General features: G+C 35.3%; 1 protein-coding gene across 5 annotated transcripts in view; it reads left to right on the top strand.

Annotated features, from left to right (window-relative positions):
- CBLB (Cbl proto-oncogene B) overlaps nt 1-21,517 on the top strand; it is a 132,655-nt gene that overhangs the window by 90,666 nt on the left and 20,472 nt on the right. For all 5 annotated transcript variants that reach the window (XM_074898645.1, XM_074898683.1, XM_074898674.1 and 2 more), the window contains exons 10-13: nt 3,118-3,321; nt 11,418-11,603; nt 14,163-14,528; nt 16,660-16,754. In XM_074898645.1, the coding sequence (XP_074754746.1) occupies nt 3,118-3,321; nt 11,418-11,603; nt 14,163-14,528; nt 16,660-16,754 (851 nt within the window). The remainder of the gene's footprint in view (nt 1-3,117; nt 3,322-11,417; nt 11,604-14,162; nt 14,529-16,659; nt 16,755-21,517) is intronic.

The raw sequence follows: 21,517 nt of genomic DNA, 5'->3' as shown, positions 1-21,517 counted from the left end.
ATAGGTGCTCCTCAAAGTGAATCAAATCTGCCTCCTTACCCCTGACCCTTTCTTCCTTCATATCTATATTATATGGGGACAAGTAAGGGTCATCCCATTCTCAGGCAGGACTCTGTTTCACAGTTAGGCACCTGTCTTTGGTTACAAATGTCATGAAAAGAGTAAAAAGGATCCTTGACTCTAGTCCATTTTTGTCTTGGCTTTGAATGAGTTCATCTCAGTTAATGAGTTTTCATTCTCGTGTTTTAGATATGACTTAAAGTACAACAGTTTCTCTTTTCAAATTCCTAATTAAGAAAATAATTGGCAAGCCAACACAATGTATCTGAAGTATCATCTGAGTTTTTCTTCCGTTAGCAGTAAAACTTGCTGAAAAAGGAATGTTCTCAGTTTCCAATTTTGTGTTCTTTCTGAAATTTGCGTTTGATGCTCCAAACACAAATCTTTCAAATTGCCCACAGATCAGAAATTCTGAGAAAATTCCGGTTTAGATATACCCAAATAAGAATATTTATTTCACTACTAGGCAGCTTCTGAGCTGGAACAATATTTCTCATTTCAGAAGTACCCTTTCTCTGTTCTTACCAGTTTCATTCTGAGTAACAAACTTAGAGGTCTGACTATGTTAATCTTTGACTTAAAATAATTCTGAAATTCTGAGGTCTGTAGACTTTTTTTTTTTTTTCCTTAGCTGAAAGAACTAGGCAAAAAGACTGAAATCATTTTGATTGCCGGTTGTCTCATAACATGGTAGCAGCACATTCCAGTGTTGTGCCAGTGATGTGTTCTGATTCTGGAAACTTGAGAAGGTCCTCAGTACTTTGGTGAAAGGCTAGGGATTCAGGAAGAGGACAACAAAGCATTTTAGGCTCAGAGAACTGACATGTTCGAAATCAAGCATCATCAGAACATTGCAACCAGCTGTAATCAGCCAGGTACATTTTGGTCTTCATTACAAATTTAACTTTCGTATAATTAGTGAGACAATGAAGAAATATTACACTGTAACAGCGTCAGCTGTTGCGAGCTTCTGGTGGGCTAGTGTTTAATTGGCAGCATAATGGGTCATTAGGCATGCCTCAAGAGGTCCAATGCAGATGCTTTCACTAAGCAGAAAAGAATTGAGTAAGCAACATCAGATCTGTATAGAATACCAAGGATGATTCAGAGTTGTTCACTTTTATGGAGATCAGTCTCTCAAACAAGAGTTGGTTTAACTGTTTCCTTTTTGTATTACGCAACAGGAGTAAACATTTTTCTTCCAGAGAAACCTGTTCTTGTCTAAAAACTGCATGTCTGGACTTGATTCTAAAAACATATGGGCATATATGCTGCACTGTAAGGTTCACAATAGCTACTTTCTCAGTGTTCTAAATAAAACTTTCCATGGGCATGGACAAATGTGTGTATTCATTATAGATATCTCAGATCTCAATTTTAATTTCTCAGTTGTTGAATACAATACTGTTGAATACAAGTCTGTGTTGCTGTGATTGGTTTCCCAATATATTTTGGTGAATTTAGTGCTTCTGAAAAGGAAGGAAACTGCTAGTACAGAACTATTTGACAACATAGCTCCACGTAAGCCTCGAAAATGAAAAGCTCTGTGCCTCATCTGTAAGGCTGTTTTTAGAAAATGAAACTGTAAAGAACTGCATGAGTAAGGGAAGACTTTTGCTCACTTGACAGTGATTACTTCAGCAGGTCCCTATAGCTTGGAGGCACTCTTCTGAGGTAAGTGATGTTGACTAGTCCTTTGTAATTAGAATGCAAGGCTGCTAAAAGTAGATTACATATATCTTTCCACACAAAATTAAAATCCGGTACTAACCATGCAAATAGACATGACCGTTGTCAGGAGACATTATATATAGTTATCTGGCCTGAAGTACAGTTCTTCAACAAACTGTAAAATCATCTGCCAGTTTAGTAAGACTGGCAAGTGTCAGGATAAAAATAATGCTAGAAAAAAATTAAAGCAGTCCTTATATTTAAATAATGAAAAAGCTGTGCTTGCTTGATGATATTTCAGTGATAGCTAGGTTGTTTAGAATTAATTTTGGTGTTTGTATCTCTCTATCTGTCTGTCTGCCTGACTGCAAATGACACAATGTTTTATGAATTCAGATTGAATTATCTTGATCTCTCAAAGCTTCAGGCCTCTATTGGGTGTGGTTTGTTTTGGTTTTTTTCTTAATTCAAATGTACATTGTGCCTCTTGATGGAAAAAATTTTTAAGTGCTTGAAAGACTTCTCTCTGGTATTTTTCTTCATTAGTAGTCTGAAATGTACTTTAAAGGCTTTTTGATTACTTCTGATGAGGAAGAAATATTTCTGAAATGAGTAAAAGGAATGAAAATAGGGCTGCTTGAAAATAACATACCACTTACAAATTAAAATTCAAGTAATTCTTGTTTCTGGTAATGTGAAAATAATTCCTTGTTTTACATAATTTATTGAAAATGTAGTAAAGTACTGGTTTGTTTCTTAAATATGTCAACAAATGCTTGTAGTTTTAGATGTTCTGTATGCATATCACTGAAAGATGGTAATGTTGCAGTCATGATGGACTGTATGTATGTTCTTCAGAGAACAGAAGCTGCATGCCCTAAAGCTCATCTGCATTTTCTAACCTTAGATGAAAAAGAAATACTTTGTATTTAATATAAAAGATATAAAATAAAATTTTTAATGTAAAATTTAATATAAATTTAAGATTTAAAATTTAACATAAAATATATAATAAAGTGCATTCTCTCTGTCCACACACTTCACCTTCTTTACTCTGAGGAAATAGGAAAATTGTAATCCTAAAAGCCAAGGTGTTACTTCCTGACCTGTAATATTAAGACAATTACAATTTTGGTGCTTTGTAGAGAGAATGGCTGCATTTTGGTTAGTTACTTTTTAAGAGAGACAGCTTTTAAAGTGCAGTCATTTTACCATTCATTATAGTTAAATATGCATGAATCTGTTTCCTGTTTACTCCAGTGCTGCTTTACAAGCTCTTAGAGACCTGTTAAGGGCATTTTTGTGTAGAAAAATGTAAGACCGACTTTTAAAATTACTTATATTTTTCATTTTTAAAAATATATGCACTTTTTTGTCTTGGTGTAGGAATCTGATGGCCAAGGCTGTCCTTTCTGCCGCTGTGAAATCAAAGGAACTGAACCAATCATTGTGGATCCCTTTGATCCAAGGGATGAAAACTCCAGGTGCTGCAGTATTATTGATAGCTTTAGTATGCCCATGTTGGACTTGGATGATGATGATGATAGAGAAGAGTCTTTAATGATGAATCGTTTGGCTTCAGTCCGAAAGGTAAGTTTTTTAATACTGTACAACAGAGAAAGCTATGTTTGTAGATTAAGCTGCCTGTAACTTTAAACAATGAGATGTTGTACATCATGCTCTAGGTTTCAGCAACTCACTGAACAGGTCTCAAGTTGAAAAATGCATCAGTATTGCAGCAATAACATTGAAGTTGAACAGGAGAAAAAAAGTAAAATTCCAGATTCTCAGCTGATATGAACCAAGTTAATTCTGTTTCCAATGGAGGAAGCATGAGTTTGCACCATCTTGAGATACTTATCCAAAATACACTGTATGGACAATTCCCTGAACTTTTATTTGTAAGAAACAAAAAATTTCATATATACATATTACTCGTTTTCTACGCACATGTGTGTTCACATGCACGGAATATTTTAGGACTAAACCTGGGTTTCTAAATAGGTTATAAATATTACTGCTTTGTAAAGGTGACAATTTGTATTGCACACAAGTAGCTGTTAATCATGTCTTGTCTGATTATTTTTTTTCCCTGTATTTTTAGTATTAGGTGCTTTTAGCAGGAAAAGTGTATCTGAGATTATTCATAGTTACTTTGTGTTTTGGGCTGGTTTTTGTTCTGAAAGTGCTCTATGGTAAATTCTGGGCTCTTTGGTCACATGAGATTTTTATCACTGATAAAAACCCACTATTGGTAACAAAAGTTTATTTTATGTTGGTAGTTTTCACTACTGTATTTTAGCCTGTAAGGGATATTGTCATAGGCCATGCAACACTGAATTTTACAGTGCATTTTCTACATTTTCTATGTTTTACCTTTTACTGAGGTCATTTAGATTGAATAGTGGTCTTGGAATTAATTCTGTAACATCTTACTCTTCCATTTCCTTGTTGTTGTATTTAGGTTTTGGTTGGTTTTTGTTTTTTGTTTTTTTGTGGTTTTTTTTAAAAAAAAAAAAAAAAACACATTTTACCCTCATATCCTAGAGTATCTGTCAGTTAATATGCATACTTCTTATATCCTTCCTAATCTCTTAAGTCATAAGAATCATTCTTGTTTATGTAATACAACATGGCCTGCTCTTGGGAACAGTTTATCCTTCCTGCCCGGATTTAAATTGCAGTCTGCAGCCTGACCTCTGTGAGATAGCCTTGAATTGATGGGCCTTTATAACACTATCACTTCCATGATAAGGTAAAAATGCATTATGCTTTTATCAAAAGAAGGAACAATAGGCTTTACTATAAGAAGTCTTGTTTTCAGTATCCACCAAGTGCTTGAGTGCTTTGGTGCTTGCTGTTTTTATGTCATGAAATTCATTACTCGGTGAAGGAAATGTGCTAATTATCCCTGATGTTTAGGAACAACATTTTTCACTTTTTGTTACCCTCTTGAAGTCCTTACTTGAAAATGTTGAATTATCAGGTCATTTGGTGATTTTCAGCTGCTGTTTTCTTCTTAAAATTGTTACCAGTGGTTGTACAGTGATGCTCTTAATGACACCACCTGTGTGGAATATGGCATTATTTATATACACTTCTTGGTAAACATGCCTTCATCAGCCTTGTCTGTTTCTTTTAATCGTTATTTATGTTTCCTGGTAAACAGTGTTTCTTCAGAGCCTGCTAGAAAAAAATTCTTTTTTTCCTCTATGAATTTATGTAGTATTTTACTCTTTTTAAATTTTTCCTTAATTATGTTAATATGAACACGGTACTGCATAATGGCTGTGTTGTAGTCATTTGATTTTGTTGAAACAATGGAAGTTAGATGACAAAGACAGCAATTTAGTTCTTGCAGCCAGCCTGCTGATACTGTTGTTACTTTGTAATCCCAATGAATAAATTTTTCAATTCCTATTTTATTGCAAAGATTGTCATATGCTTTCTCAACATAAAGCTGTTAATCCTTGAAAATCAAATGGGCTGATTTTTGTCTCAAATCACCTGGCTTGACCATGTGGTATTACTAAGAAAATATTCTTGTGACATATCTGGCTAATAGTGAGCTGGGATGTTAAATTTGCTAGAAGAGGAAAGTTACAGGGACATGCAGTCTTGATGAAAGTGACTTCAGGGCTTCATGATGTGTTGCAGAAATATTCAAATCAGTCCTTACTGTCCTGAAAGCCTTGTGGGAGGGGCAATGTTAAAATGTTTCTAAGCTGTTACTACCAGTTTTCACTATTTTTGGAACTTGTACTTGGAAGTATACACATAATGCAAAAAATAGTTGCAGTAAGCTCATTTTAGAAGCACACACAGTCAGGTTCATCACGGATTAAGGGGCGTGAGTGGTTTTTTAAGTGAGCTCTACTTGACAAAGTGAAAAGCTGAAAAACACTTTTGGAATTGTCATTAAAGTGTTAAGAAGATACAGGGGTTTTTATCACCTGCTGTACCTGTATGAATTATGAATGTAAGTTGGATATCAGAAAAATACCAATTCTTCAGTTTATCACTCTGTCTCTGAAGTGTACTCTTAAACTGTAAGAGGTATCTGAATTAAGTCCCTAAGGGACCTTGGACTTAAAATTACTTTAAGGAAAAGAATTATCACAAAGCTACTTACTCATTCTTTAATGGAATGAGTAAATGGATATACTTTAAGAAAAATTAATCATTCTTGCTAGGTGTTGTGTATGAGTCATCAGCAGCAGATCAGCTGTAACAGAAGCTGTAGAGAAATCCTCTGCAATTAGTCTGTTTATCTGCCTCATCAAGCAGCTCATTTTTTTTACTTTTCAAATTGTCTTTAGATATTTCTTTATGAAAGAAAGATTAAGAGTGGTGCCAAAACCTCTGTTAATTGCTGAGAAATTTCCAGCCCCATGGTATGGTATGGGATTAGCTAATACAGTTACTGCCTGGAGTGTTCCTTTTCTCAGTTTTATACTGTTTGTGTTAGCCAAGCACAACATTGTGAAATGCACATTAAAAAAAATCTGTGCAGATTACAGGCTCAGGTAAATATTAAAAATGGCTTTTTTCATTTTTAAAGAGGGTGTTTCAGTCTCTAGCAGACTGTTTATTATTCCGTAGTGTTTAATACTCTGTTGTCTCAATGAATTGTCTGTCACTTTACCTTGTACAAGATGTAACTCGATACGCTTCACAGGAAAAGAAACAAAATAAGGAAAACGCATAGTGCAAAAGTTCTTGCTAAGAGTAAATAATTTTGAATTCATAAATGCTAAAATAATTGATCCAAATAATATTACATGAATACATAGAGGAAGGCCCTAGCAGTGTAGGAGACTGTGAGGTTTTCAGTAGCTAGAGTGAATTTACATTCTCTAAAAATGTTTTCTTCTATAACTAGATGGAGTTACCTTGTCTGGGGAGTTACCATCTTCTCTGGAATTAATTTCCCACCTGTCTGCACCAAAACCTGACTTTGTTTCATACTGTTACTTTAAAATAGTTACAGGAAACTGTCAAAGCTGAGAGCCACTCTTTGTCATGGTTAGACTTTTTGCAGCAGATGAGTTAGGTCAGACTTAAGAAATCATGACAGTAGACCTTGGTTCTCAAAATAGGGAGGGAGTGAGTGTTTTTGACTCCTCCCCCTCCTTTCCATATTATTAAATTTACTTTTTTCTGGTAATGAAAAAAGGCATGTCTTACATAGTAATAACGTTTTTAATTTCATCATATAAAATACAGGAATATTTCTTTAAAATATTTCAAATATGTGTCTGGGTATTCCCTTCAGCTGTACATTTTTAACTTGTACATACATGTCACTTCCTTCTTAATGGTACACCTGGTTTATGGGAAAATATTATAATCAAGCCACATAACAAGAGAGACCTAACTGCTTAGTTACTAGTATTTGAAAGACGCATCAATGCTGGGAGGCGGCGTGCTTCCCTTAGTTATAATCTATTTTATTGATTCCCTTGGGCAGTGTGGTGCTGACTCGCACAATCCCAATTCCCTCTCCCTCCTTCGCATGCATTTTCTTGGTTCAGCAAAGGGATGATCAAATAAAGAACAAATGTCTCTGTAAAAAATATTTACAGTCATCAGTGTTAAGTGATGTAACTTTATATCCTTGTACAAATTTTTAAATTCAGATTATACCAATCTGTCTAGGTCACAATTTATCCTGACAAAAAATAACAAATATGTGATTTAGTCGGATTATAAATAAAGAAACATCAGGGAACTACTTGGAAATTAAAAGTCCACTTCTGATGTAGGTCTGCTTGGACCTGCTTTGGTGTTTCATTATGTAATTTATCAATTATTGAGTTCACTCCAGCAGGACGTTAACAGTCAGGATAATGTTCCTCGGTGAATCACTTGTTTGGATCTGTGTTCAGTGTGCTTTTCATACGTGCCTATCTGGCAGAAAGACGTTTGAAGCTAAAACTCTCAATTCAATAGCCAGTCTGTTAGTATTTCCATCAAAAAAACCTTCACTAGAAATTATAATCAATGTCAGAAGCAGGTTTATTCTTGTGTTCACAACCACTAGGGGCAAACTGATACCAGTATATCCCAGTAATAATTAGGTCTGATTAAATAACACAAGTTGTGGTCAGCTCTGCAGTACAATTGTGAATAAGTCACAGCTGTTTTTCCCTTGGCAGCAGTCATGCCAGCCAGATAAAGTCTATGTTGTTACAAAGGAGTCTGTGTTCTTTTCCTTAATTACATCTTTATTGCACAGGTCTGTCTGTGTTGCAGCAGAGCCCCTTTGTATGCTAAAGGTCTGTCTTCTGTCACTGCTAGTTCATTTGTATTATTTTGTGTCTTAATCGCTTGCTTATTTTATCTTTTTGTCACTGTGCTGCTCTCACTGCTTCTTTATTTCCAGTGAATAGAAAACACACAGAAACCCCAAGTAGGTGACAAACAGGAAAAATTTAAATCACCTTGTCCTTAGGGAGTCTGCCAAAAAGGGTAGGTGTTATGTACATCTGTTAATGCCCTACTATCTACATGAAATGCAACTATCTTGTTGGCCTAGCTGTCAACAAGCATCAGATGATGCAGCTAGACAGGTTGAATGGGGGTGTACAGGAAAAATACAGGTTTTCTTTTATAATGGGAATATAATGGAAACCTGATATTAAATGCTGAAGAAAACCTGGGTTTTGCTGTGGAATAGTTTAGTTTGTAGTATTGGTAAATCTAAACAAGGAATCATAATTTTTAGTTTTTCTCAGTTGAGCATTCTCTCTGACTATAGCAGCAAGTGATGATATGGATTAAACTTCCTTGTAGGGGAGAGAATCTGCTTTTGCTTGCCCCTATTTTCCTTCCCCACCCCTGCCTTACACGTTATTCTTTAACCTATTGGTCATCATCAGTTCCCTATTTGAAATATCTGGGGCCACAGCATGTTGTGATACCATTGTGGCTGTAGGCAATAGTAGGTCAGGGGACTGAAAAATTATTTTGCTACGGGGTTAAAAACATGTCAGGTTTTAAGAATCTTAAACTTTTAAATGGATTTTCTTATTATTCTAGTTTTTGTTACTGCCGACTACATGCTAGGCGTTTCTTTCAACCACTTGTTTCCATAAATCTGAAAATATCATCAGTCTCTACTGGGTTTTAAATGTATTTCTATGATGTGTGTGTCTGCTGGAGCTGGACTGTTGCTACAGAAGTAGAAAAGACATCTGACATGATGGGACCAGTGGGCTCACTGAGGGATGGGCGTATCAGTTTACCTAGTGATGTTTTAGAGCAGAACTGCATAAGAGAAGGCAAAGGTATAGAAATTTGATGGATATTCTTAAACTGCTGTTCTACAATGTTGTTCACTTAGTTCTGGGTTCATACAGCTACATGCAGTATGACATTTGAGACTGTCAGGTTGCTCTCTGAGGAAGTAGCATTAATTACTGTGATGGTATGGCAGTTAGAGCATCTTAAATTCCGAACAAATGTTTCCTCTCCAGTACTCTGCTTTTCGTATTTCCTATTTTTCTTACTGTTTGTTTCAAAATGCCATAATGTGTAGGATTGTTTCTTAGTTCTGGAGCAGCTCCCTGCTGACTGAGACACAGTACATTGTGCAACATCATAAAATGTAGAGATTTACTATGATATTTTCATTTATTTTAAATAATTGTATCTTTTTGGAGGTGTGACTTGCATATTTGGTTCTGTTGCAAATAATTTGGTAAATAAATTAATTTTCTGAATTTACTGAAGCCAAAGCACTGCATATGTTATATTACATGGCTCTCTGCTTTCAGGAATGCTTGGTGGAGGTCTAACTAAACTTTGAAACTAATGCTATTAACTGATACAATGCTTATTAGGCTATTTAACTGATAGATATTTTTTGTTAAAGAAAATTATTTCATTCAGTTTGTAGTCATAATTATGGTTGCTCAGGCATGCTTGCAAGATACATATCTAGCTTAGTTATTCAGCTTTCCATAATGTTCAGATAGACTAAGCACCTCACTCAGTCAGGTGTTTAAACTAGTGGTCTTGCAGTCAAGGTCATTCACCAATTAAAGGCAACAAAGAAAATCTAAGTACTGTATTCAAGCCATTTAATGTGAACATTGTGACCACTTCACTGAAAAGAGAAAATGGGAAACTTCTGGTAGCCATGAAGACCACAAATCTTGTATTGCTCAGTCTCTTGAAGTTGAATATGTAGTTGTGACAGGGAGTTTAGACATGCAGATGAAGTGGTAAGACCCTAAGGATCAACAAAAAAATCATTCTGGCAATGGAATTACACTTCAGCCTTCTAGCACTTTAACATGTCCTCACTCCTCTTGCTTTCTCTTACTTTTTTTTTTTTTTTTATGCTGCCCAGTAATACTGTGGTGGCTCCTATTTTTGAAGGAAATCTGGTAGCAATCCCAATTGTATAGAATAGAATATTAAACTAAGCTGTAGTACCCAGAACACTGAGTAAGGAGTCAGTATGCTAGAACCTTTTCCTGGATTTGCTTTTGAATTTATGAAGTTTTCAGATTCTTTAATATAGGCACTACATATAAAGGTAGGTAATGTTGTTTACCTTGTGAAATAACTTGCTGGTCTCATTCCTGGCATCCCTATGGGACATACAGCATTGATGAGAAAAAGCTTATGAAAGGACGGGGAAAGTTTTGATCGAAGTAAATTAGCTTAAAGATGGGTGCTCTTTTGTGAGCAATTTTTATGCTTGCCTTAAGAAGATGGCAGATTGTTAGCCTCTATAAGCAAGTTACATAGTGAGAACACTAGGATGTCTCAGTACACAAGTGGCCTGAGGCTGATGCTTGGTGTGAATGTCTTCCAGCTACTCATGTCTGCTGTCAGGGAACACAGAACAGCATAAACATCCAGGTTTACTTACAAACACATTGAGTTTACAGAAATAACTTTTAACTGATTTATGCAAACAAGTAAACTGAGTTTGTCAAAACTGAGCCAGATGAGGTTCAGGAATTAGTTGCAAAAATGGGTGGAGCCAAAGTGGATTAGTCAAGAAAAAAAAAAGCGTTGTCACTTAATTGTGTCTTAATTGGGGTCTTAACTGTGTGTGTGTCATTAGTTCAATATTTGCTAAAATGATAAACTGAATTGTCCTAAAATGGTTTTTGTAAATCAGCAAATAAATGAAGAAAGAATTACTCCTTGGCCTGCTGATGACTTTGATTTTAATGTTTTCAGAAGACACATACATTCTATTTTCTGTGGAAGTATGATTTGAAAATGGGCTGTAGTTAACAGATGGTATCATAGACATTCAGCTTTTAAAAGTGATTTATAGAATTTTAGATGGAGTACTCTTTATTGATAAAAGGTTATCAAGAGTAGCACTACTATAGTAGAATCTTGGTCTATGTGATTGTTTCCTTTGTATGGTATTGACTGCTTATTTTTAAAACAAATTACTGGAGCATATATATAATGGTTTATTTTTATCATAAGTTAACATGAATCTTAGTTTTGGGGTAGAATGACTTGTAGACTTGGTTTTCAGTAACTGTAAGATGAGCACCTATATTGTCTGTTAATTAAAAGAGCAGCAGGGTGTCCATTATGATAAATGACTATTAGTTAGTACCTGACAAGTATCGAATGTTTTAGTCGTGGAATGGAAGTTGTATACCTGATCATCAGGTAAATAGTTGGGTTTTTTTTCTATCTTGAAGTGCAATGAGAGGCAGAATTCACCAGTGACTTCCCCAGGATCTTCCCCTCTTGCACAGAGAAGAAAACCACTTCCAGACCCGCTGCAAATCCCACATCTTAGTCTTCCACCTGTACCTCCTCGTCTGGATCTTATTCAGAAGGGAGTAGCACGGTCACCATGTGCCAGCCCAACTGGATCACCAAAGGTAAGTCTTACTAAACCAGTATTTCTTTGTATACAAATATTGAGAAATTGTATTTGATTGTTTTCAAGGTGAGCTTGCTTGTTTGTTTTGGAAGACTGACTATTCTGAAATTTTCCATGTGTATTTTCTTTTTCAGGAGTTTGCTGTGTCCAAAAGACTTTTATTTCCTTGTAGTTTAGAAAAACTTTAGATTAGAATCCACATGGATTAAGTCTCTTATCTCCTACAGTTGACTTTGGCAAGTGCCTGTCCCTTTGCATAATACCTTACATAGGCAGACATTTATGGCTACATGTATTGGTCAAGTGTGACCTCTGTTTGATTATTATATTGTACTTGGTTATGGCCAGAATTTTAAAGATATTGCTGTAATGTATCAGTTCTGTAATAAAGACCAATTCATGAAAATAAATAAAAATGAAAGTTTTCTGAAGATAGATTTAAAGGTCATTATGTCATTAAAATTATATGTTGTACTCTGGTGATGATTTACGCTCGATTTCCACAGTATCCTTACAAGAAAAATATGTGCAGATACACTGCTTTCAAAACCTTCAATAGCATATATTAGGACTCAAGTTTCAAGGGAAATAATAATGACTCTTTAGCTAAGAAATTGTATGCTGTGTTTTGTGAAACTAATGAGACTATAGATTTAATGATTTTTTTTAGTGGATAAGCATGAAGGAGGACATATACTATGTTGCTTTCTATTATGAGTCGATAATTTTGTTGCAGTTGCTGTACAGAGTGGGGGAATTAGATTTAAACTTTTCAATTTTAGATGATGAACTCAAATTGAAGTTCAAAACAAGACTTGAAACCTATATGCTCATAATAATCCAGTATAAAGCACCCTATTTATTTTGTCAGGTTTTTATTTCAATCTTGAAAATCAATCTCTTGCTAAGATTCTAGCTGTTTAGAGGAAAAAGTAGAAGTTTGAATAGTTTCTTTATCCTTCTTTCATCACTTTTTATGTTATACAAGGGAATTTATAACACATTAAGGATATATGCTAAACATACAATACATCCATTAAAAATTAATTTTACAGTAGCATATTTTTACAAAGTTCATGTCTTTTAAAAAAAGTAGAAAATCAAAGATAACATTAATACTGCTCTAAATTTTTCAGTGGCTTGATTTTGAAAATGCTGATTTTTTTTCCTTGAAACTTCCTGGGGGGAAAATTGTAAAAAATTTGGGGGAGTGCAAGGGAAATAAGATGGGGGCAACCAAGATTAATGTCATACTTTAAAAAAATTTCAATTTAGTCCTGCCAAAACTACTACTTCATTTAGAAAACTCTTCTATTTTTCTGCAATGGAAAACTATAGCTATAAACTGTAACAACAAATTTGGACCCAGCCGTTATATTCCTGCCTTGACAGTGAGAATAACTATTTTTCTTAACTAGCAGCTGAATTAAATGCTTCTTTATTTAATATACTGTCCTGTTTATATGAATAGACCTGTAGCTAGAATAACTTTACCTTCCATTTAAGTAATATGTTGATGTGCTGCTTGAAGAATAACGATGGGATAACCTGTGAAGTGAGAGCAAATACTATTCTTACTTTAAAACTTTTGTGACCTCCATCTCTTCAAGTGGTAATAACATACAGGTTTACCACAATCCATGAAAATTGCACCTTCCAAAGGAAATAATCTTCCCTGTATTTCATTTTGTATGGTGTCTGGTGGTAAGACAAAACATTTTGTAGAAACCTGGCCTGGGTGTTATTTTGTAAAATGCTGTTAGGAATTCACTACTAATGAAAATGTTTTGATTTTGTCAGATTTGTGCTCTTAGAAGCTATATAGCTACCTGTATAAGGGTTTTTTTCTGATAACTTGGTTTTCAGCTTTTTAGTATTAGTACACATAATTTTAGAAAACATTTCACCATTTATGATATAGTTCAATTCAGAGAAAGGAGGTACTCTGGCAAAGGTTGTTTGCAGATGAGCTAATTGCAAACATAACTACATACTAAGTATGCTACCTGAAGAATAGAAACTGCAGTTCAAACTAATTGGGCAGTGTGTGTCATGTAAAGAGTGGGGTCATCCCCAGGTATATGATTAAAATGAAAGTAGTTTTCTTCCTCCATTTGATACCTAATAATTGCCTTTTTGTGCTCATTCACTGTCACTACATCATTTCCTGTTGGGGGTGAGTTTTATTTTGTTAGGGTTTTTTTCCAAGCATTCCTCAGAATTCGTTTCAGCTCTTAAATAAGTGATTCAAAGGATCAAAGCAGAGGATTCTGGAAAAAAATTATGGGTCAGATAAACCTGCTTCAGTCAGTTATCTTTTCTCCCTTTCACTCCTTTCTTGGGTTACTCATGCAACAGCAGGAAGTGGGACATGCTTTCTGAAGAAAGGCCAGGTTGTCTGCAGCATGCAAAGACAAGACTAACCTACTGACAAGTACTCGTGATGCCTTGAAAATGTCTCAGTTAGAAATGGTAAAGCCAGACGTGATCGTGAGAGAAATATGCATGCCTGTATGTAACTTTTGTAAAAAAAAAAACCTCTTACCATGTTTTTTAGTCTTCTCCTTGTATGGTGAGGAAACAAGACAAACCTTTGCCAGCACCACCACCTCCCTTGCGTGATCCTCCACCACCCCCACCGGAGAGACCTCCTCCAATTCCACCAGACAACAGGATAAGCAGACACCTGCACCATCCGGAAAGCGTGCCTTCCAGAGATCAGCCCATGCCCCTTGAAGGCTGGTGTCCCAGAGATGCGTTTGGGACGAGTCAGTTGGTAGGATGTCGAATAGGGAGTGATGCTTCTCCCAAACCAGGACTGACTGCAATTTCAAACATAAATGGAAGGCACAACCGCATAGGTTCTGATCCAGGATTTATGAGGAAACACAGGCGTCATGAGCTGCCTGCAGAAGGTGCCAAGGTATGAAATGAGCTGAATGCATTGAATCCTAATTTGATACCCTACTGCATCATTGTCTTGTGTTGTCTAATGTGCTCTTTGTATTGGTCAGTGTTGGTCTGCTGTTTCCAAATCCTTCCTGTTGATACTTAATAATAGCTGGTCATCATTAAAACATCAGTAAAACATAATTTTCAGAAGAGCATTAAATTAGTCATGATGTTCAGTATATTCAAATGGAAAGATCTAACCTGCCTCGACCCTAGAAAGAAAAACAAAATAAATACATGCAAAGCTATGCTAAATGTAGAACCAGTCATTGTATCTTTACTGCTGGTAGTGCCCTTCAAAGTGCTCAGTGGCACAACCCCGGTATTTGCATTGTTTGATTTGGTGTTATCATCAGTACTCTAAACCTTATTCAGGATAATTAGCATTGCAACCCCTTTTTCCTTTGTCAATAGTTTACAGTAATGCACATATCTTTAGCTGAATTTTTCCTCCTTTGTACTTAAATCTGGACACCAGCTGCTGTAGTTGTACATGGTTGTAATTTGTCCATAGCAGCTTTTGATTTATTTTGGATAAACGTCCAGTGTAATGTCCATTTTTCAATGCTGAAGGTGTTCACAATCATCACATGCAACCTTTCCACTGATTGTCTAGCTTGGTTTGGCTAGGGTGTATCTGCATGTCACTCACAGGAAAGAAAAGTGTGTTTTCCTGTCCTTGGTTGCAGTAAATAGTACAAATGTCTATAACTGTGGTGTTTCTTCTATCAAAAAAAAAGGGAAGGATTGTTTTGATAATTGAAGATACCTGGTGAGGAGAGTGTAGAGGGAGTGGTTCTGGCATTAGGCAGCTTCAGACAACTTTCAAGACTATGTACAAGTTGGGGATACTTGGGTTTGAAAAGAGATCAAGTGGTGATGGCCTAAGAAAAATATTCCCAGTTCTTCTCTAATCAGTTTTATCAAAGCAGCTCAGTAATTTATTCATAGAGCAAGTTATTAGCTTAAAGCTGCTCTTCGGCTTTTTTGCTTGAAGACTACATAGATTGTGCTAAGAAGAATGGATCTACGGTTAAGTCCCAGTAGTTAGAAATCATAACTTTTTCTATTTGCTTTTCCCAAGGTCACAAGCTATTTAACCTTTCTATTTCCTTTTAAAATTTTTGTATGGATGTTTTGGTTATTTTGAAAGTACATTACTGAAATTCAGTTAGTGGTGAAAGGTGCTTAAGAAGTCTGTGATGTTTTATATAATTAAAATGTCATTTTATGAGCATTGAGGCAAAACACCAAAATTCTACTTACAACTAATCTGTTGTTTAAAATGCTATAGCTTTTCCTCTGATTTTTAAAGGATACTGGGTTTATATCTTCAACTGTACCTTCATGGAGTATTCCAGTTGTGGTCTGGCACAGTATTGAAGCTGGTGGAATTAATACTGCTCAAATCAGAATAACCATTCAGTGTATAAGTGTCATTGTAGTCTGGAGAAGTTACATGTGTATTTCTTTAACCAAATGCTGTTTGAACTGTTATCTTCAGGTTATAGATATAAGTCATTTGGTTAAATGGAGCAGCTGACAACTCTGCACTATCATTTCAGGCTGTATGCACATTCACAAGAGAAACATTTAATGAATTTTCATTCCCGATTCATATATCAATTGTAATTTCATCTTTTTGCTATTGGTAAAATCCAAGAATAGGGAAAGACAACCCTGTGGGTAGGGGGTGGATTCGGACAGGCACTGTACCATAGAGTTTTAAAAAGACATTAATATGTTTAGCATGCTGTACCTGTTGTTTTCTCACTGTACTTCATCTTTCTCACTTTGATTGGTTTGCAATCTTGAAATCTTAATTTTCCCCCAAGCAGTTCAGCTGTAACTGAGTAGTACATCTAGAAACCATAATGTGGAACTTTCTCTTTCAGTGAAGTTCTAAGCTAACACGTTCTACAGCTCCCAAATGGGGTGCGCTGAACAGGTGTGGAAGAGTCGCTTCAGATAGCTCTGTAGTGTAAACACCTAGGAAGGCCTTTACCCATAGTCTTCTCAAGGTCTGTTTCGTAATACCTAGTTGCTGAACATCTGTGATGATAAATGGGAGATACCCATTGTAACACTTGTGCAATTTTTAGGTATTTTCAAATGGTCATCTGATAAATGAAGAATATGATGTCCCTCCACGGCTTTCACCACCTCTTCCAGCTGCCTCCATCATCCCTACCGTGAAGTAAGTCAACTTTATCTATAAAAGTAGTATGTTAATTAATGTTAGATAATAGCACTGATTCTCTGGTGCTAAAAGAAAAATGGGAAAAAGAAAGAAATAAAATGAACTAATACGGCTTGGTTATACATTTTCTGTGAACTTTAATGTAGTTTTACAAAGGAAACATAAATTGTATTGATTAAGTGAGAGCCATTCTAATGTTAATAACATACTAAATTTTTATAGGTACAGAGAATACATTGTGGCAGATGTTGCTCACAGGCATTTGGCAGTGGGAGCAGATACTGTCTGGTTTTGCTTCTACTGCTACAAAAGAAGTGTGGTCAGAGCTATTTATTGCAGGAGATGAGAGATTCCAGGAAAAGTGATAAGGGTAAAGAGCATGAGTTGTTCATGTTCTACCCCTAATCTAGTCATGCTTTCTGCACATGAAGCTTTATCCAGGGTTCACACCAGTATCTTATTTGTTGTGGCTGAAAAACAAACAAAAACCCCATTTTTTTTATAGTTTTAAATGGGGTCAACCTCCCCAAGTTCCAGAACATGGTTTGGGAAATTTTGTCATTTCAAGTTGCAGACTATTCTTAGTCTTCCAGTAACACGACTGTTTATTTGGTACCAAGGTGTTGCTGTGCATGCCAAGTATCTTTGGACTCTGAAACACACAGGATTTTCCACAGAACGAGATATTTAAAATAGAAAGCTTGGAAGTGCTATAATGTAATTTGTCAAGTTTTTGTGTTTTTGTAAGGAAATCAGAGCATATCACAATGTTTGATGTGATCCTATAGCTTCTTTCCAATGTACTCCTTTGTGATTCTTGCTGTTAAATAATTGGGCAGTCAGTACAAACTACTAAGCGTTTTCTTATTAGTGTGTAATTTTGCTATAAATTCAACACCTATTCCGTTGTTCAATTAGCAGTGACATAAAAGACAAATGTATTTCAGTGTTTCATTAATATTCTAGTTTTTCTGTTCCTGAGTACTAGAATAAAGGTGCAGTGGAACATTGACTTTTTCATTCAGAAACATGTTTTCAGGTGGAAAAATTGCTGAGTTGAAATTCTCCATGTTTACTTTCAGTTCAGAAGCAAATTTTAGAAAATTATTCAGATATTTCTGTAATTGAACATTGGAATGTAACCTGATTGAGGTAGGGTGGGTGTCATAGGAGTGCTGTTTGGATACCTCATGTAATCAATCCCGTTATAGATTGATCTCCTTGAATTTATGACTACTTCCGTGATAAAATGCAAACCCTGGGATGTTCTGCATTCTGTCAGAAAGAGAAAGGAACAACTCTGACAGACAAACTAAATAGTTCCATATTACAAAGCAAGTTCAGCTCTGAAAAGTAGAAGTTTCTTATTTTCCATAGCATTGAAAAAACAAAACATTCTGCTTCATGGAAGTTTCAATTTTACTCAGATTTTTGCAAATGTAACCTAGAATCAAAGTACAATGTATAAATACACCATACAGTGTTCATTGGAAAGTCCACAGGATATTGTAGCAATGTGTTCAGGCACAAGTCCATGTCAAGCCAAACCAAATCTAGAATGTGTGACTTCAGCTTGGTCAAAAGAAATTTATCTTCATTAACCAAAGTCTTCTGAATAGAAAACTGACATATTCCAGCCAAAAGAAAATCTTCATTTTCTAAAACCAAACTCTGTAGACTTTTGAGGAAGAAATTAACTTTTATTTTTGCTTAGGTTTTGTACTTACACTTTAAAAAAAATATACAGCGCGGTTTATATTCTGATTTTTAAAATGTAAAAAGTATCAATATGTAACCTAGGGGTAAGAAGTTCAAATTATCTAATTAATAACTACTAAAATGTCACATGGAATGGCTGTTAAAATTAAAACTTGATCATTGTATGTTGTTTCTTGAAACACTAATATGTTTATTTTAAACTGGTTCTCGAGTTTTTGTTAACACTAAAAAATACCCCAATTATCTATAATATTGTGTGGCAATATGTAGATGGAAAAAATCTTCAAAAATAACAAATTTAATAGGTTTAATATTTCCACCAACCACAGCAATTGCTTTCCAAAAGGTAACCTAAATAGTATTTAGCATGATTTAATTTGAAATGTCAGAGAGAATATTTTTACAGTGTATTTTTCCTCCTGTTAAATTGACTGCACTAAGCCCTCATAAATACATTGAACTGTACTTGATCCAAAACACTCTTGCTTTCCACAGCTGTGCTACTGCAATAAATCTGGTGCAAGTGTCTCATTTTTTCCTACTCTCCAATCTCTGCAGAGTTGTGACTTGAGAGCTAGTTTGTTTCGTACAGCTCTTAAGGCATTTTATTATTTCTATTTACTATCATAAGGCTCTAATTTCAAAGGTTTGACTGAAGGATACATTGACCATGTATGAAATGTCTTAGTTCAAATAATGAGGAGGCAAAATGACCCTTAGTTGAAACTTCACAATTTTAAAATGTCCCTACTTAACTTGTTTGATCAGTTTTTACTGAATATGCCATTACAAATATGACTTCTTTTCCTTTAGTAAGTTACATTAATAGAGAAACACTAGTGCCTTTTTTCTGGAAACAATGCTGATTTATTTTCCTTTTACTAAATTGATTATTACTAACCATACTTTAATAGTGAAATGTTGGACTCTTGTTAAACAAGCATCTGATCTTTATTTTCCACTCAGCCACTATGTTGCTGACCTTAGATGTGAAAACAGTTATTCTTTTATTTGACTTCTGTAATTAGGTCAGATTATTTTTAGCAGTTTTGATCAAATTGCTGGTTTATTCTTGAAAAAATAAATGAAACTTCTGTGTCAAAGATACAGAACCCAAGTTCTTCCGCAAAAGTGGAATTTTCAAGTTAAATAGTGTTTGTTTTATTCCTGTGACTGGGTCCCATTTTCCTACATAAATAGAAAATTGGCCTTTTTGTCTCAAAAGTACTTCATACTGCAGTGATATTTTCTGGAAGACAGCATCTATTTTTGTGTATGTAATGAGACATGCAATTCCAAGTAGCTTTTGTAGTCTATAAATATATAAGGAATATCTAGTTGCTTTGAGGTAGTTGAGGAAAAAGTAGCACCAAAAGGTATTTCTCCTCTTGCTATCCCTTCTATCTTGCTAACAAACTTTGAAGGCGAAATCATAGTTCCATTGAAGGCAGGTGTGGCTTGGAAATCCTGACTCCCTTGAAATTGGCCTTTGGCGTGGCACTTCTCCAGCAGAGTTAGAACGAGCATTGCTGACATGGAGGTTCCAGACATCTGAGAGATGATGCTCTGAAGGACATTATGTGTCCTTAGCTCAGAGTTTGACAGGCCAGTGAGTTTGGATGCATCAGCTGTTCTGTGGTAGTTCTCATTGTGTGCATGTTTACCCTGTAACAAATAGAAAATTGTGTCCTCCTCTATGAATGGAAGCTGAACGGATTTATATACTCTTTGATTTTGAGGGTAGAGCATACTGGAAGGCAGTTGTAGCTGACAAGTATTGACTTGATTATGTGGTCCATATAACTTAACACTTATTTTGCTTAAACAGAGTTTGCTTGAGGCCTTGTAACATTAAAGCTTTTGTCGGCACTGTCATGTAGTGCTCTGCATAGGACAGAAGAGTTGATAGTAAAGACCTGATGTCTGTACTGTACATGTTATGGGGCAGCAGTTCAAGTGGCCATAGTCTTGTCCCATGAATTTGAACAGCCTTTAGCAATCAGAACACAGTAGGGACACACTTGGAATGTGTTACATATTTTAGTTTAATCTGAAAGGTAGTCAAGTTGTGCACTCCTCAGTGAAAATCAAAGCCTGATAAATGGGGAGATTCAAGGGATTAATTTCAAAAGCACAGTCTTGACCCAGACTGAAATACATGGACTGCAAGTTCATTGTGTCGAAGTTCTGTGAATCAGTTTACCAGTAAGTAATGGAAAGGGACCCTTTCACTGAAATTCTTCTCAATATGTGTGAGATGTTGGTTTCCCTGGAGTTCTGCTTACAGCTAAGATGGACATGAAGTGGTTTGACAAAAATGATTTCTCACATCTTTTCCTGTTTTGCCTTTGGCCCTTGGTGCTCAGTAGGATAAGAGAGATTGACATCTAGCCTTCTGTTCAACAAACCAGAAAATACAAAGTGTTCACTTACCAGAATTTAATTCTGACTTTCAATTTCAAAATATTTCCACTTAAGGAGTAGAAAAGGGAACTATAGAATATATAAATACAGTATAGAGGTCAGTTTTGTATTCTTAGTACACAAATCTTCTGTAGATGTAAGGGCAATGAAGTATTAAAAAGTGTGATTATAGAAAATGTCACCTGCTTGATAAACAGACACCTAAGTTTTTCATGTCTTTGCTTACAATGGCAATGTTCATCTGTTTAGTTACAAAAAACTGTAAAATACTTCTCTATCTTACTAGCTGGTTTTGTGTAGAACAGTAGTTAGTCTTGGAACAAGAGAGATTTAATAAAACAATTTGATCTTGAAATGTCAATAATCATGGAGGAAATGGAATAGACATCTAGCAGAATGATGCAAAAGAGGTTTGGAGTCAAATATTGCAACTGGAGTAAATCAAAAGAATAATATGATTTTTTGAAAAAAATATGAATTCTTAAATATTAATAAAAGTAAGTATAGGACAATATTAGGACAATAATGGAGAGTATATTAGCTATATGTTAGTACTCTAATTCTTCTGTTGCTTTACAAATCAAAAGCACCTTTCCAATATTAATTACATAAAATAT

This window comes from Athene noctua, chromosome 1 (assembly GCF_965140245.1).
Source record: "Athene noctua chromosome 1, bAthNoc1.hap1.1, whole genome shotgun sequence".
NCBI lineage: Eukaryota > Metazoa > Chordata > Aves > Strigiformes > Strigidae > Athene > Athene noctua.
Note: the sequence above shows the minus strand (reverse complement) of the source record. Positions and strands in the feature narration are given on the sequence as shown.